Here is an 18,488-nt window from a genome sequence, read left to right on the forward strand (position 1 = left end):
TGACCTGGCCTACACCGCCAGGCTACTGTTTGTCACTGTCTAGGAAGAAAGGGAATGAAGGAGGGAGACATATTGAGTGATGAAGAACAGAAAAAAAGAGACTAAGAGCTTGAGTGGCTTTGTATTTTTGACAAAATAGACATGAATCTGTCTTTTTGGTGTCTAATTATACAGTGTGATGGTGAAATGAGATGTCCTGTTGAAACAAGGAAAGCTCAAATGGCTCACTTGCAGTATGTATGTGCATGTTTGAGTTTAAAATAAATGCCTAGATATCTGCAATGACAGTATTTAACCTCTAATGTGAGTTGTTATGTCATAAAAGATCAGAAGATGAAATATTTTACATGATGGTGTGGAAAAATCAAAGTTAGCATGTAATGCTGTTAGAATCCAATGAAGTCAAAGACACTGGAACGCAGGAGAAACGTATTTACTGTATCTGAGACATACAGAAACTCTTCAGTTACTGATGGGGAAGCTTCGTTTGCAGTACATGGACACTTTGATTTCATCACAACCTAAAACATAGATTTCTTCAATGTCCTTTTTTAAAATCTTTTGTTTATAACGTTTTGGAAAAAAATACTTAAAATACATTCTTTTGTCTTGATAACAAAGTTGTAACAGAATGTAATTTGAGCAAATACAGTTTTTAGTTAAACCAATAAATATTTAATTTGAAAGTACATGTGATTTGTGATTTCATAATGCAGTTAAAAAACAATAACAACATGCTATTGTTGCTCTATCTATCACCTTTATGGAAACATAACAGCAGTTATGTAGCAGATTCAGGCAACTGTCATTCTGTACTTTTTTTTCTTTACTGACATTGTGCACTGTGAGATAAGGTTCTCTTATACATCAGACCCCCATACAATAATAACAAGTTTTACTTTCAAACCTTATACCTAAATTATCCCAAGAATGTTCCCTTCAATTACACATAAAACAACCTATTACTGTTAACATTTTGATACAATCAAAATGTTATTAAGTGGGAGCTTTGCCTGGTTTGACTTTCTGAAAATAAGAAAAAACAGCAACAGCAGCAGCAGCTGGTTAGTATTACGATCATTTAGGCACGTGTGCTGTAACCACGGACAGAAAGAGAGACTGCTTCTATTGCGTCTTTTGGAATGCTTACTGTGATGTGCTGCAGTCACAGTGGTTCTTCCGGTTATGGAACAGTCCATTAATCTGTAGTGCACGGGGGAGTAGCACAATTAAAATGATTTCTTAAAAAAACAAACAAAAAAAGTTATTTCTGGCTGTAATGAGTTAGAATAGCAACATAATTTGATAGGGTTCGTATCTAAACATCATAATAAATTTATAGATTTTAGAATCCCTTTTCATTTGGGGCTCAAGACAGTTTCCTACTTGCCTTACCTTAAGTCCGCCCCACAATGCGCCTGATACATAAGTGTAAAAGAGAAACATAGTCACACAGGCAGCCTCGCAATCTCAATTGTCACCCTGCAGTTACTCTTTTTGACAACATGGCCGGTGAGTTAATTCTTTTCACTTATAATATTTTGTTTGCTCTGAGCACAAAAGTTAATCAAAAGTTTTGACTGTGTATACAGTTGTACCACCTGAGATGCATCACTATGCATTTAAAAAAAATGTATCTGTGAACAGTAGTGCTCTTAAACCTCACAACTGTTTACAAAATTCCACAATAGATCTGTTATGATTGTTGAGAAATTTGATGCACGAGATGTTCTTGCATTTTTTATTTTTTAATCATAAAAGATATTTTGGTAACACTTTATAATACAGCCCGCGTTTTACGGTGTAACTTCCCATCACTTACCATATAATTTCCCGGAACTTACAGTGTAACTTCCTCGTATGAATACGTACATATAAAATACTTTCCGGTTCTTACTGGTACTTAAATGTATATACAGCGGAAGAAAACAAAACAATGAGAAACAAGGGAGTAACAATTGGTGTTTTAAAGTGTAACTTCACAACATTTACCATGTACCTTCCCGGAACTTACGGTGTAACTTCCTCGTATGAATCAGTATGTTACATATGTATATGTGTACTAAAATCAAATGTTTTTGCTCGTGGCACTTATGACAATCATTTTTTTATCCATGTGTGTTTGACAGGCAAGCTTCACCCACACTCCAGAGATTTATTATGCTGATGTCTTCTACTTCATTGTCTGAATTTGAATAGAACAAGTCGAGAAATGGGTCTATACTTTTGAAAATTGGCTCCTAGCAGCCATGTTGGTCCAGCACTGCAGCAGCTCATAACAGGCAAACTTACCTCTCTCCAGTGCACAGCTATGAAAGGCTTGTATTGTCATCCGAGGATGAAAAAATAACAATACAGTAATGTAATAATATACATAGTATATCTTTAATTACACAGTAAGGTACGCAGGAAGTTGTGAAAAATGATTTTATTCTTTCATTACACATAAATCACAACATATGTGCTATTCTCCCAGTCTTACTCTGTAGGTACAGACTAGTTACCCTATAAGTACATGGTAACAACAGGGAGCGGGCTGTATTATGTTAGTAACTTAGCTGTTTGGTTGTGTTTCCTTTCATGTCACAATCTAACAACATGCAACGTGTCATTAACAACACACCGGACCAACATTTTGAACAGACAATGAGAAAACATTATTGAACATGATTAAATAGAATATGATTCATTTATAACTTCTTAACTATATAAACTATTATACAATATAAATATTCTATATAAATTGTACTATATAAAACTTAACAAAAACTATATATAAAATTATCTATAAAACTTAAACAACAAAATAACTTAACTAATCTACCTATCTTAACTAATCTATCAAAATGTAGTTATAAAATGATTAATTTTAGTTAAAAAACAACAACAAAAAAACAAGAACAAAACAGGAAACTATGTTTAAATTGTAAATGTAACAGACCAACAACAACAACAACAAAAACCATTTTCAGGTACTTTGTTCTTATGTTCTACATCGCCACTTTAGTGGGAGGAGTTCATCATTTCTTTACAGTCTTTTTTATTTTGTTCTTCAGCTCAGAGCAGGAATCCACAAATCCTTTAAACTGCAATGTGAAATCTTTTAGGGTTGTCCCTTCAGTGCGGATGGACACACCAAAGTTTTCCCCTCCTGAAGCTATATCCACCTGTAATCACAATTATTGAAGTGTATTACAGTATAGTGAAGTCTAAAACACACATGCACACAATTCTTACATAACAGCATTCATTACATTAACCCCATCCACACACCCACAATTAAAAATGATAGTTTCAAGTTATTCTGATATTACATAATTTGTAGTAGTGAATAACAGTTTAAAAAACAAGCACGATGGCACCACAAATACAGGTATAACATTTTCACATACAGTGCACATACTGTACCTCGGCAATGATGCTTGTCAGAGCCATCCACATGATCCATGGTTTCAAGGCCTGGGACACACAGAGATTGATTTTGTTTTTAGATTTGATTCTGTATGTTTTTCAGGACATAATCATACCTGTGTATGACCCGTTCAGGTGTAGTCAAGCGTTATATTTCTTTCCCGTACTTGTTAGGTGTTAGGTAATAAACAGTACTGTGCTCTAGGTTTAATACACAGTACAGACTATAACTCACTATATATTAAATAAAAAACAGACATTAATGTTACTCCCTAAGGTAGAGTAAACTACACCATCTAAGGTAACATATTCCTTCAGCATTTAATTTAAAACAGCATGGACCATGTGAGTTTACATTCTGGACACAGAAGTAACTTGTACAACCTTCTTGCTGAAGTCCGCCTAGCATGGTGGCTAATTAGCGATTAGCATAACTCGCGATTAGCATACTAATACACATGAATTTGGTTGTTAAGACTTTGCCATAAGGCAGGCAACATATTATGATAAGAAAAACAATGTTGCACATCATAAATATGACTGCTCACCTAACAGAAGAATATGAAAGAAGCAGGTGATTTGAGGTTAGTGTATGTAGAGATTGCGCAACTGGTTCTCGCTGGCTAACTGCCACAGGTACAGCCATCTGAGCCCGTCTGTCCTCTTTCGCTAATTTCATGACCTGCCCTACTCTACCTCTGATTGGTTAGTACTCGTCGCCTTCGTTGGTTGGGTTGGTTAGGTTTAGGCATGAGAAGTGAGATTGGTTAGGATTAGGGTAAGAATATCACGGTAAGCCAATCAGAGGCAGAGTAGGGTGGGTCATGACTTCGCCATCCTAGTAAAGAAATATCGCTTCCGCCTCATGGAGGTATAAAGAGAACTGGATACAGGAAGAGTGCCAGGCTTTGAAGCCAATTTGACATGGCGGCCAAACCGTGTAATTACAACGTCACGTGATGTACACTGGCCCAAAAAGACTTTTTTCCCATAGACTTACATTGTGAAAGAGACGTCTGTAAATCAGCGGATACATTTTTCTGAGCGTCACAATCCCCGCGAAATGACTTGTCTCACTTTCAGAATTAAATCTGTTTGGTCCGATCACATTTCAAAAGCCTAGAAGAGCCGCATGATTGAATTGTTTTATCTCCATTCAAGTTAGCCGGAGGGCTAAACTGGAAGTAGCCGACTCGGCCAGCGAAAGTCACTAGTGCGCATGCTCAAAGGGCCGCACAATGCGGAAGATCCGGGTACTTTCATACCGGGAAGTCGATTTTTTTTGGCTTCATGCGCCACTGAGCCATGGATGTATAAAGAGAACTCAACTTCTATAAGAACAAACGAGGCCACGCCTCCAACGCTGTATCCAGTTCTCTTTATACATCTATGTTCCGCCTATATACTTCATTGATTGCCTACCAGCGTGTTCGTGGTTGGTATACAAACCGACGGCCGTGAAGTAGTACTGGGCTGTAGCATGGATGTGTCAGTTAGCTTGCAAGAGCCAGTTGTTCACTCTTTGCATTCACTAGCTTCAAATCACCTGCTTCTGTCATATTCCCCTGTTAGGTGAGCAGTCATATTTATGATGTGCAACATTGTTTGTCTTATTGTAATGTGTTGCTTGCCTTATGGCAAAGTCTTAACAACCAAATTCATGTGTATTAGCATGCTAATCGCGAGTTATGCTAATCGCTAATTAGCCACCGTGCTAGGCGGACTTCGGCAAGAAGGTTGTACAAGTTACTTCTGTGTCCAGAATGTAAACACACATAGTCCATGCTGTTTTAAATTAAATGCTGAAGGAATATGTTACCTTAGATGGCGTAGTTTACTCTACCTTAGGGAGTAACGTTAATGTCTGTTTTTTATTTAATATATAGTGAGTTATAGTCTGTACTGTGTATTAAACCTAGAGCACAGTACTGTTTATTACCTAACACCTAACAAGTACGGGAAAGAAATATAACGCTTGACTACACCTGAGCGGGTCATACACAGGTATGATTATGTCCTGAAAAACATACAGAATCAAATCTCAAAACAAATCAATCCCAGAACCCAAATAACACTGTGAGGAGGCAGCAAGAGACAAATGTACATGACTGATTATGATACATTATTCTCTTCTTGTGACAGAGACAAGGAGGATTGTCCTGCTTGGAAAAAGTGGATCTGGGAAAAGTAGCCTAGCTAACACAATATTTGGAGAGAAGTTGTTCACAGTTGGCCATATTTCCAACTCTGAAACAAAAAAATGTCAAGCAGAAACCAGATCTGTTAATAGAAGAAGCATCACGTTGATCGACACTCCTGGTTTGTTTGATACACACATGTCTGAAGGGAACCTGAAGACTGAGATAGTGAGGTGTATCACTGAGTGTGCTCCTGGGCCTCATGCTTTTCTCATTTTACTTCAAGTGGGTAAATTCACCAAGCAGGAGAACGATGTCATCAGGAAAATACGTGAATATTTCTCTGAAGAAGCTTTCAAATATGCTGCAGTTGTCTTCACTCATGGTGACCAGCTCGAGGAAGGGATGACAATTGTGGAGTTTGTTCAACAGAATCAAGATCTGAGGGATCTGGTGAGGAAGTGCGGCAGCCGGTATCACGTTGTTGATAATAAGTACTGGAACAGCAACCAACCTAATGAATACAGGAGCAACCAGTTCCAGGTGGCAGAGCTACTCAACACAATAGACAACATAGTGATGGAAAACAATGGAGGCTGCTACACCAATGAGATGCTGCAAACAGTGTACAGTCTGATTATAAAGTATGGAAAGATTTATGTCTCAAATTTTCTAAAGAAGTCTGCTGGTATTACCACAGGAGTATTGTTGGGAGCTTTTCTGGGTGTGCCAGCAATGATTCATATAGTTGTCAGTACCTTGAAGACAATGTCAACAGAAGAAACTGCAGGAGCAGTGAAGACTGCAGTGGAAGCAGCTGGAGGAGCTGGAGCAGTGAAGACTGCAGTGGAAGCAGCTGGAGGAGCTGGAGCAGTGAAGACTGCATTAGGAGTAGCTGCAGCAGCTGCTGCAGCAGGAGCATTAAAGGGAGGTTTTAGAGGATATGATGAAGCTGAGAAAGCAGACTCAGTATTGGAGGCAGTACAGAACACAGCAAAGTCTGTTTGGGACGAATATGAAAATTTCATACAAAACAACAAAAAGCAACAGTAAAGTGAGGGAAAAGAGCCACTTCTGACAAACTGGTGAAAGAAATTGACTGTTATATTGTTCTTGTTACTATACTGTTCTATATATTGCTTTTATTCAAATACTTTACAATTTGCCTCTCATTCATCCATTCCTATTGTATGGCAACTATATTTACTCCTAAAATTCTGACATCTACTAAATAGTCTTTAGTCACATACAGTATGTGTCCATCTTGGATCAAAACAAGACGAAGCAGGGAAACAAATGTAGAAGTTAGTTTCTGTTTCACTTGTCACTCCTTGTGAACAATATCCTACTGTAGTGTATCTTCTTTTGCCAGCTGTTCTTATAAAAATATATATAAAAGCATTCTATCAAGTTCTAATATCTGGCAATGACTTTAATTTTTTATTTTAAAATGTTGCTCTATGAAACTAGATGTATATAAGAGTTCTTGAGAGAATCTTTAAGATTTTCATGAGCAATAACCCTCTTGGTAACAGAAATGTTTTAAAGCTGTTTGTTATTCTGATTGTGCTTCAACTTTTTGTTAATGAAACAGGGAAAATGTTTTGTTTATGCAATAAATTCTTATTGTTACTATATAACCTCTTATTTTGTTGTTGGTTTTTTCAAAATGAAATGCTAATAACTATACAATGAAACAATTCAACAATAAAATTGTTCATTTTTAAGAATTGTTTCAGGTGTCTCTTTCCTCATAAAACCATGAGCCAAATCACAAAATTAAAACTGATGTTGAGCCACCAACAGTGACACAGACCACAGCTTAAATTTACTATTTGATACTAATAAACAAATAAATAACAACAGCTCATTCAAGCTTTAATATTCAGTCAGTGTGTTCATCAACAGCAACATTTTTGTTGTTCGTTTGTGAAAATCAAACTGTCAAACAAAGATATACATCATGTGCCATAATTGGCTTTAACTTTACATGTGCATGGATTACTGATTTTGCCTTTATACCTGTTGTAACTGCCTTTGCTCAACCATTGTGTTTTCTCTCTCCTTGTGTGACCTATGAACCTATTGATAGCAGCAAGTTTATCTATGTGTGCACTGTCACACACACACACACACACAGATCTAAAACTCTGATATGTCCTCACAAAGATAAAAATCCTCACACATACTCTAACACACAGGTACAGACAGAGACAGAGAGCACACACCCATAAACTTGTCACTATCAATAGACTCAGAGGTCACACAGGGAGAGAGAAAACACAAGGGTTGAGCAAAGGCAGTTACAACAGGTATAAAGGCATTATCAGTATCACTTGAACATGAAACAAACATTTTATGGAAATATATATTATTATGAAATAATATTTCTGTTTTATCACAATGTATTCAATATCTATGCTTACACTGACATTTTACTAAAATAAACAATATAAAAATAAGTATAAGATCTAAGTTAAAAAAAACAAACAAACAAAAAAAAACAAAAACAAAATTACTACAACTTTTATAACTTAAAGGGCCAAAGAAATACATCTTTAACATGAACCAAACAGTTTTATCAAAATACATAATATAAAAACAACTATAGCAACAAAGTAAACAAAAACAAAGTCCCAGTGTTTTATCAAATTAATGTCACTGATGGAAGAAACAAAAGACAGAGTTCAGACAAACACAGTCAAGTACATTGCTCTGTTTAAGGGTTTACATACATTCAAGTCAAATCAATTTTATTTATATATCACACTGGTTTATGTGGTTTGTCCAGGTGGTGTTACCGTACTTAGCTGTCCAGGATGGCAGACCCGCTCAATCAATTATATTTAGGGATATAATGGTGACTGTGTCGCCAACCACTCGCGAGCGAGCAGCTGAAAGCTTTACAGCAGGGGAGCAGTGATAGTAGTTGTTCAATCGGGGATAACAGTCACGCGCTCAGCGCATCGTTTTCTCCTCGCAGGCAACATTATTTCTCACGCGAGCACAGATATTCTGCGCGCGAGTGCTGTGAAAGCGCTCGCAAAAATAATATGCATGTCTCGCTGTTTGAGCTTTACGCACGACTCCTCTACATCCGCACGCGTGGATCGCATGTATGCCATAATATAATATGTGTTCATTAACCTTCAGCCACGAAACAAGTCAGACAGGTTAAAAAAATAGTGCCAGAGGCAAGTCAGAGCAAGAGAACAAGAGAAAAGACTCTCGGTGAGGACATCTCACAGATCTGAAGACTTTTCTGATCATAACTCTGTTTTCGACAGCATGGAAGGTGCGTTGAGTTTATTTATTTCAGCTATTATGTTACAGTGAGGACTAAACTTTAGGCCAAATACTTCCATTTAAAACTAAATTCCTCCAATGAAAGAAATTCACAATTACCAGCTGATCCATTCATCCATTCCTGCTCTGTGAACTTATTATAAAGGGTTTGAAAAAATCTTAAAATGATTATTTATTATATTTCACTATGATAAAAAAACAAACAGTTTTGATGGATTTTACTTTTATCTAATCAAGTTTTAACACACCAGGGTTGTTAAATATCTATATCTGTATATTCTCCTTGCGAGATCTGGCTTGCTGGTTTGTTGTTTTTCATTTTAAAGAGGGAGGGAGTAGTACAATGAAAACTACATTTCAATGCTATTTTTCTTTTAAATATTTTTCAACTTTATTTGTACAATATTTTTTTCTTTTTCTTCTCCCTCTTCTTAATTTTTCTTTTCGTCACTAACTTTCTATATCCTTATTTAAAGTTTCTATGACATGTGACAGTATCCATCAGATAATTCCCAGAATTGTTAGAGTGAAGAGGTTCCTAATGTCAGTTTTATAATTACCTTCATTAAACTCAAAAATCATTGAGGGCCGGCCCTCATATACAGTGTCAATTAAAACAAGTAGAAGTAAATGATAAAAGATACAAGATATAAAACAAATCAATTAAAACAAGTACAAGTTTAAGGTTTTCTGCAAAGAGTTCCAGGTGGTCGGAGCATAAAAACAAAATGCAGATCTTCCAATCTCAGTACAAACTCTAGTGACTTGTAGTGAAACTCGATCATTAGACTGAGTATGATGTGGTCCAGAGGACCAATCAAGCATAGTTGTGATCTAAGATTGTAGCTTCACAATAAGGGCCTTGTAAATAAATAAGTATATATGCTTATCATGTCTCTCAGACAGAGAAGACCAACCAATGTTTTCATATGAAATACAATGATGAATTTATTATCAAACACTTTAAAAATAGGAAACTGTGAATTTCACAGTACACATCTACAAATTGACTGTTACTCCAGGATAGTATAACTCAAAATCAGCTTTACTTTTTAAATATTTCAGTTGACGTTTGATGTTGAACATAATAATGCAATTGATTGGCTTGTTAGAGTCTTTATAGAGTTATAAAACATTTAAAGCAGAGCAGAGCTCCTACTTGTGTTTGAAGTGTTTCTATAACCCAGCCAAAATGTAACTGGTGTAATAATTATTGTAGGAAAATCAATGAATGTGAAAACCACTTGGACAAGTTACCTGCTTTACTGATAGAAAGTAATTCTCTTTTAGGGTTGAACACAAGGAGGATTGTCCTACTGGGGAAAACTGGAGCTGGGAAGAGCAGCCTGGCTAACACCATATTCGGAGAGGCCAAATTCAAAATAAACCATTTTAATGACTTGAAATCGCATTTTTCTGAAGCAGAAACCAAATCTGTCAATGGAAGAAGCATCACTTTGATCGACACTCCTGGTTTCTTTGACCCAGGCAGGTCTGAGGAGGACATGAAGCCTGAGATGGTGAGGTGTATCACTGAGTGCGCTCCTGGGCCTCATGCTTTTCTCATTGTGCTTAAAGTGGAGAAATTCACTGAGCAGGAGAAAGCTGTCATCACAAAAATGTGTGAATATTTCTCTGAAGATGCTTTCAAATATGCTGCAGTTGTCTTAACCCAGGGTGACCAGCTCCCAGAAGGGATGAAGATTGAGGAGTTTGTCAGTGAAAGTGTGCATATGAGTGATCTGGTGAAGAAGTGCGGCGGCCGGTGCCACGTTGTTGATAATAAATACTGGAAGATCAAACAGCAGGATGAATACAGGAGCAACCAGTTCCAGGTGGCAGAGCTACTCAACACCATAGAAGAGATAGTGATGGAAAACAATGAAGGCTACTACACCAATGAAATGCTGCAAACAGTGGAGAGAGAAATACAGAAAGAGGAAGAGCGCATCAGACTGTCATCAGGAAACATGACACAGGAAGAGATCAGACAGCAGGCTAAAAGCAGAGTCCTTGAGAAGCATTTGAACAATGAACCACGGACATGGATTAGAGCTTTTGTGGGTTTGGCGATCATTGCTGGATTAGTTGCAACTGTGTTGAAGTCCAAATTTATGAAGGTATTAACAGAGGTATACCACTATTTGATGAACAAGTAATATGAGGGAGCAATCACACCAGTGAAGGCAGTATAGAAGACATTTGAAGTTGTCTTGAACAAACTTTATGATTTGTACCATTGAACCCATTTGAATAAACACTGAAGCAGAATCCAACAGATGTTAATTTAAGCTTCTGACTCGATGGAAGTCCTCGTGTCTATGCTTCAAACGTTGTGGTGTTTCCTGTCAAATGAAACGCTAACTACTGTGAGTTACTGTTTAATAATAATCAGAATAAATAAGAAGTTAATCTAGTAGTAATCAAAGTTTTGATCTGAAATCTTTAAGTGGTTATTGGGACATGGACTCTACATGACTTTGTGGTGTTTTATGATGATGATTTGCTTTTAAGTACATTAAATGTTTGTTGCTCAGTTATAAATGTATTATAAACAATAAAACAGCTGATCGGTCACCTGTCTATTGAGTTGTTTCTTTTTTTATAAAACCACATAAAAAGTTAAAGGACACAGCTGAAGATATACTCTCTATATATTGATTGTCAGTAAATAGCCTGATATAGTTCATTCATGTTGGGATGTTGCCAATAGAAACAAATAAAATTTCTTTTAACTTGTTCTGTCTCATCCAGAGATAAAACACTCCACCCTAAAAAGGTATGAAAAGGTGCAGCTGTCATCTCTTCCTATTTGACACTTAGTGTACTTCATTAGTAATATGTAATATTCTAGATGCCCCTAACAAAAAGCCATTGTGCTTTTCACTATAAGAATGTAAAATGCACTCATAACACTGAATATTTAATCACGTTCAGTGCAGGGAAATGTGGAGTCTTGAGGGGAAGTAAATGCAGTAACAATTGTAAGGAAATAATTTCTTTTGTAGCTGCATTTACATGTTGCCAATAGTTTTCTATACACTGTGTACAATTTGCATAATGATATCACAGTCACAATGTGTCAGCTGCAGAGTCAGCGTGTCATAATTATCTATCTAGCTAAGCATCACATCAGGTTCCACTTCAAAATGTTTCTCTGTAAACTGTCATTCATGCATTTATTACTGTACATCCTGTCTTATCTTCTGTAATGTCCTGTTTACTGGAATTAGTAAAAGAAGATGAATTCTTTCCTGTTTGCAGCTCATTCAAAATAGTGTTGCTAGGATTTAACATGGACCATTTGTCACTGCATCCTGACCCTGGCTTCCAATTTCCTTTGACTCCTTTGATTTTTAAAATGTAGGGAAATAGGAAATAGGGAAATGCAGGGAAATAAAATAAATGAACAAATAACTACAAACACTGTCAATTTCTTCCCGTGGAACCAACATGCAAACTATTTCATTCAGTGCATTTCTGTTGTCAGTCAGCCTGGTGAAGGCAGTTTGTCTGGCTGCTGTCCTCTCAGCTCTCCAGGAGCTGCAGCTGACAGACGGCTGTTTCTGTGGACAGAGACGCTGAACGAATGTCGGAGTCAGTGTGGATTTAACAGATAAAACGCTGCCGCTTACTTCCCACTTTCTAGTGAATTCCTAGTTAAGTGTAATTCTTGCAGAGAAAATGTGCAAGTTTTGTTCTCAGGGGGTTGTTAAACTTGCATATCTTGTGCAGAGAGGGAATTTTGAGAAAATCTGTTGAAACCAGATGTTGTTAACACAGTAGTGATTATGAATAAGAAAAATATCAAGTGATTCTGATTGAAATGTTTACAAAAATTTAGAACATGCATTGTGCAGTGTCACTTTTAATGCTTCCACCCTTAAAGTGACTTGTTCCTTATTTTGTTTTTTTAATAGGCATTATCTGTATCATTTGAACATGAACAAAAAAACATTTTATGTAGGGATTCATATGTAGTGAAAATGTCACAATACAATTAGAATGGTGATAACATGAAAAGTTTCATGAGGTAAGCCTGTGCTAGTTGAAATAATATTTCTATTTTATCACAATGTATTGAATATCTTTGCCTACACTGACATTTAGTAAAATAAACAATTCAAATATAACTATAGGATCTAAGTTAAAAATAAAAAAACAAAAAACAAAAACATAAACATAAATTACTAATACTTTTGTAACTTTCATGGCCAAAGAACTACATATTGAACATGGCACAAACAATTTTACCAAAATAAACAATATGAAAACAACTATAGGATCTAAGTGAATGCCGTCATAGGAGACTTTGCTTTGAATGTTTAATAAGCACATGCTGGCTGAGGTTAACAAGCACATTAATAGATATCATAAGACAAAACAGATGTGTTCCTACTGCACTCAATTTCAGACACACTACAATGTGTGCTTGCTGTGATTGCTTGCTTTAGTGTACTTGTATGATAGATGTTTATTAATTGAAGTGTTATTGATTTATAGTTGATACTGCTAATGTTAATAAACTATGTTGTTCATTTAAAGAGAAGTTTCCTGTGTGTTCATGTTTAGTATTTGTCAAATACTTTGATTTGTGAACACCTTTTAAAATGAATGATGTTTCCATCAGCCTCAGCTGTGTGTTGTGTTAGTGCTTATTAGCAAATGTCAATAGTAATACACTAAATGAAGCTGGTGGATATTGTAAAAATTATACCTCCTAAACATCTTCAGTTAACATTTTAAGCATGGTAGCATGGTAGCATAGTTAGCATTTAGCTCAAAGTACCACTGTGCCTTAGGGATTGTAGAGAACCCAGTATTTGTATTTGTTGAGGCAGCAAAATTATTTGTATTTGTATTTATATTTGAATAAAAGTGGGAAGAGGCTTAAAAATCCTGTTGTTTGTTTTTTTATTATGCTTTTAATTTTAGAAAATTAAAATGTTACAATACGCATTCCTGAATAAACTACCTTATGAAGGAGGTCCCCTCACCAGGTGTCAAATTGAAGTCTCCAAGATCATAGACGACTGCGCTGACTAATGAGCTAAAACTTAACTCTTCCTATTTATACACCCATAACACAGAGACAGCACACCGTGTAATGTGTAGGGAAGAACTTCAAAGGCTATTCTTGCTTTGCACTTTTCATTTATTGCCTATTTTTTACAAACTAAGTTTGTGGAAAGGAGAAGGGGAACAAAAGGTTATGGAGAGTCCATTGGGAGCACTTTGCTTGTGTCAGTAGCTCAGTTTTATCTCTGGGGAACACCTGAGTGATGTCCAGATTGGGAAATGTGCGTCATGTAGAAGGTGGATGTGACTCCCCTTGTTGAGACCTGCTGATAGAAGTAACAATGGATCAGAGGAGAGAGACTGAGATAGCGATGTAACCGACCTGCATGCCATTGTTTGACATGGGTTTTTTTTCTTCCTGAAAACAAATCATTTTTAAAATGGTTGTATGAAACAAATATTCGTAAAAAAAAAACAAAAAAACAAACAAACAAAAAAAAACACTATTTGTGCTTTGCCGAATAATATATTTGTATTTGGGCACACCCTTACTGTGCCTAAGCACAGCCTGATAGAGCTGCTAGCAAAGCTGTAGACTCTTAGTCTTGTTATTATTTCCTGAAACAGTCATACAGAATAATACATTAATGAATATTTGTATTGTTTACAACACAGTTTAAAATGATGGATTAATGGGATTATGTCAGTTCATTTGTTCATCTGGAATCTCTTGTGTTACCACCATCACTTATCTTTTATGTTTTGCTTTGTTCGTGACATCTGGTCCCAAACATCCTTCACTTTGGTTAAAGCAGCTTCAGCATTGTTCCACACAGCCTCATGCTGTCTGTGCTTTTCCAGCTAAACTATGATATGTCCTAGAAGATCTCCTATGACTCCCACAGTTGCAACAACAGCCGATGATGACTGTCTAATTCACTCTTCCTCTCTTAGTATTTATCTTTCCACTGCTAGCATCTTATTGATATAGCAGCCTCCCTTTTCTGTCTTCTTTTCAATTGTGTTAAGGAGCTGTGCCACCTGGAACCTGTTGCTCCTGCAGTTCTTTTTTCCTTTCAGTATTTATTATGAACAACGTGGCATCGACCACCACACTTCTTCACCAGATCACTGTGACATTTATTCTGATGCAAAACTCCTCCATTTTGAGCCAGAGTTGGAAAAATGGTTTTGTGTTGAAGACATCCTAGCCAAATATAGTGTTAGCCAGGCTTTTTTACCCAGCTCTAGTTTTCCCAGCAGAATAATCCTCCTTGTGGGCACTGGGAGAGAACAATTACTTTACATATGTAATATAGTAAATTTGTCTCTTGCATGGTCATTTAACATGTCATTTGGATCCTTGAAGTGTTTTACCCACAGGGGACTTTATTTTAAGCATGTTTTCTTTTAATCATGACTATGATCATTTACTAATCTTAACCAAGTAGTTTCTGTACCTAAACTTTTATAACAGTGCAGATCAGTCAATGACACAGGGAAAATGTTTTGTTCATGCAATAAATTCTTATTGTTATTATATAACCACTCATTTTGGTTTTTTTTTTCAAAATGAAATGCTCATAACTGTACAATGAAACATTTGACTTTAAAGTAATAATTACTGTCATTTTATCTGTTATTCCTTGTGGTCAAGTATTGTTTGTTCTGAGGTCTCTGAAACACCTCTCCCACATGATCTCTGGTTCCTGGTAGCCTTTGACCAGCTTAGACTCAAATCCAAATTTATTACAGTCTGAAGTCACGTAGGTACATTAGAGTTTTATGACTCCCTCTATCACCCTGAAGTGAAGTAAAGAAGTGAAACAGGCACCAGAAATGAGGAAATAAAAACATACTCACAGACAAAGTCATTTTGATTAATTGTCACTCTGCAGTTCCTTTTTTGACAATATGGAGAGTAAATTCTTTTAAATCACTTATTATGTCTGTAGGACACAACACTACAAAGTTGTCAAATTTTACTGTGTACAGTTGTAACATGCTACCATGCTTGAGTTTTTTTTTTGTTTGTTTTGTTTTTGTTTTTACTTTACTATGAACAGTGATGTTCTTGAACCCCACAGCTGCTTACAAAGTCATTCTGTTCCATGACTGATCATCTTTAATTAATTGATGAAAAATGATTAATGCTGTTAGATGAGATGAGAAAAATGTTCTTGCTCATGTTGAAGTTACTCCTATCCTCAAAAATGGCATAAAGATGCAACAACAAAAGGCCCGTCTGTATTTGGTTTTTGCAGAAACCCATCAGCAGATTTATTAGTGAATTATCAAGACATGAGGTGATTCTTGCGCTTTTTTGGTCACCACAGGACTGCTTTTTTCTTGAATCTATTTTGGGGAAACAAACACATCGTAGTTCTTTTGCTGCTGGACACTGAAATTCAGTGCAGTAGAAGCACATCTGTTTACTTTTGTGATATCTATAAATATCCTCGTTAACCTCAGCTAGTGCTTTTTGAATATTCAAGGCAAAGTCTTCATTCATCATTATTTCGCTTACCAATTATGCTAGCAAATTCATTTAAAAGTGCAATTCTCTTCATTGTCATTATTGACTAATGTTTGCACATTAAATTGTTTTTTTCTGTTAATATCAGAGTGATTTCACACCTGTAACTTTGGTTGATATTTGTCCAGACCAAAGGTAAAAGATTGTTGCCCTCTAGGTCTGGTGCAGCTCATGTTCACACTGACTTATGAACAGAGCTGACATCACAAAGACAGACAGGTGACTCAATGACTGGAAAGTTGGGCGACTGTCTGATGGCTGACACAGACGCAACCAGTTCCAGGTGGCAGAGCTACTCAACACCATAAACAAGATAGTGTTGGACAGCAATTGAGGCTTCTGAGATACAGAAAGAGAAAGAGCACATTATACGGTCATCAGGAAACGCAAGGCAAAGGTCAATGTTTCAAATTGTCATTCGTCAGCAGTGAGACAGGATCATTGTTGGGAGTTTTGCTTGGCATCCTGTCTATAATGTGCTCTTTCTCTTTCATGAGAAAAAACATGAGGCCCAGGAGCGAACTCTATGATACACTTCACTATCTCATTCCTCAGCTCCTCCTCAGTCCTGCCTGGGTCAAAGAAACCAGGAGTGTCAATCAAAGTGATATTTCTTCCATTGACAGATCTGATTTCTTTTGCACATTGACTTGTTCCAGTGTTTGCATTATGGTATATCTTGAAGACATCCTTTCCGAATATGGTGTTGGCTGCACTGCTTTTCCCAGCTCCAGTTTTTCCCAGCAGGACAATTCTTATTTCTGAGTTTAGAAAAGAATAATGAATCAGGATCAATAATATTGTACATATTGCTCTTGATTGTTTTTGGACATCACTATTCAGATTACACTGTGACATATATGTCAGTTATAGGAATAATACTTTATGCACACATTAGTAAAAATCACATATAAGAGGGACATCACTTTCTAAATTAGGTTGCAGTCAGAACTGGTAAATGAGGTCATGTAGAGTCCTTGATTTTGGTTTGAATGTTTTTATCCGCATGTGAAAAGTAGCTGAGGTTAACAAGCAATTTTATATAATGTCTTGGCTTTTATGTTGTACTTTGTGAAATAACTATTTATTTGGTTTGACCAGATAATGTGGGTAAATAAGAGCAACAGATGGTAAAAACACTTGTTAAAGTGTGCTGTGTCATTGCATTTCGGAGAGGTCAAACACTCCTGTCCTCCCAAAGATTCAATTTGCATTGATCACAGAAGACCAAGCAGAGGAGGAGCCATTAGTGTGTTTATTTTCTAAAAGGAGAGTTTTTATATCTTTACACCTCAAACTCTCGACTCTGACATGTCTCCAATTCAGACCTATTTTGTCAATAGTATTTATATGTTTACTAGATTTTAAGATGCAGTACATTTTAATAATTGATACATTTTACATGCATTTTTGCATTTTAAGAATTCTTGATTTTATAATGTATGAAAATGAAATATCTTTTATGATTAAAAAAATAAAAATGCAAGAACATCTTGTGCATCAAAACTGGTTATTTCTCAAGAATCAAAACAGATTTATCATGGACAGCTGTGAGGTTTAAGAGCACAACTGCTCACAGATATATATTTTTAAATGCATAGTGATGCATCTACACAGTCAAAACTTTTGATTAAAACAAAAATGACTGCAGTTTAAAATTCTTTATGAGACAACTGTGTTGTGCTCAGAGCAAACAAAATATCATAAGTGAAAAGAATTAACTCACCGTCCATCTTGTCAAAAAGAGTAACTGCAGAGTGACAATTAAAATGACAAGACTGCCTGTGTGACTATGTTTCTCTTTTACACTTATTTATCAGGTGCATTGTGGGCGGACTTAAGGTAAGACAAGTAGGCAACTGTCTGGAGCACCGAACTAAAAGGGATCCAAACAGCTATAGATTTATTATGATGTTTAGATATAAAACATATAAAATTATGTTGCTATTCTAACTCATTACAGCCAGAAATAACTTCTTTTTTTTAGAAATCATTGTAATTCATCATTGTGCCACTCCCCCCGTGCACTACAGATTAATGGACTGTTCCATAACAGGAAGAACCACTGACCCCAGCAC

At 36.2% G+C, this 18,488-nt stretch overlaps 1 protein-coding gene and 2 long non-coding RNA genes across 6 annotated transcripts in view; 1 reads left to right on the forward strand and 2 right to left on the reverse strand.

The window, feature by feature from the left end:
- The window catches only part of LOC137173994 (GTPase IMAP family member 7-like), a 42,544-nt gene extending 31,112 nt beyond the window's left edge, over nucleotides 1–11,432 (forward strand). The window contains exons 1-2 of one of the 4 annotated variants that reach the window (XM_067578948.1): nucleotides 1,424–1,512; nucleotides 5,554–7,988. In XM_067578948.1, coding sequence (XP_067435049.1) covers nucleotides 1,506–1,512; nucleotides 5,554–6,602 — 1,056 coding nt within the window. In that variant the 5' untranslated portion in view covers nucleotides 1,424–1,505 and the 3' untranslated portion in view covers nucleotides 6,603–7,988. Of the gene's footprint in view, nucleotides 1–1,423; nucleotides 1,513–5,553; nucleotides 7,989–8,332; nucleotides 8,845–10,145 lie in introns of those variants that run through there. The other 3 variants (XM_067578950.1, XM_067578949.1, XM_067578951.1) reach the window with 3 other exon arrangements.
- LOC137173999 (uncharacterized) lies at nucleotides 1,564–4,391 on the reverse strand. The gene is made up of 3 exons (XR_010925256.1): nucleotides 3,960–4,391; nucleotides 3,409–3,459; nucleotides 1,564–3,167 (listed from the first exon to the last, which is right to left on the reverse strand). It is a non-coding gene; the product is annotated as an uncharacterized lncRNA (long non-coding RNA).
- Nucleotides 11,433–17,085: 5,653 nt separating the features above from the next.
- Nucleotides 17,086–18,367, reverse strand: LOC137174474 (uncharacterized). The gene is made up of 2 exons (XR_010925368.1): nucleotides 18,137–18,367; nucleotides 17,086–17,171 (listed from the first exon to the last, which is right to left on the reverse strand). It is a non-coding gene; the product is annotated as an uncharacterized lncRNA (long non-coding RNA).
- Nucleotides 18,368–18,488: the final 121 nt, after the last annotated feature.

Source organism: Thunnus thynnus, chromosome 22 (assembly GCF_963924715.1).
Source record: "Thunnus thynnus chromosome 22, fThuThy2.1, whole genome shotgun sequence".
NCBI classification, from domain to species: domain Eukaryota; kingdom Metazoa; phylum Chordata; class Actinopteri; order Scombriformes; family Scombridae; genus Thunnus; species Thunnus thynnus.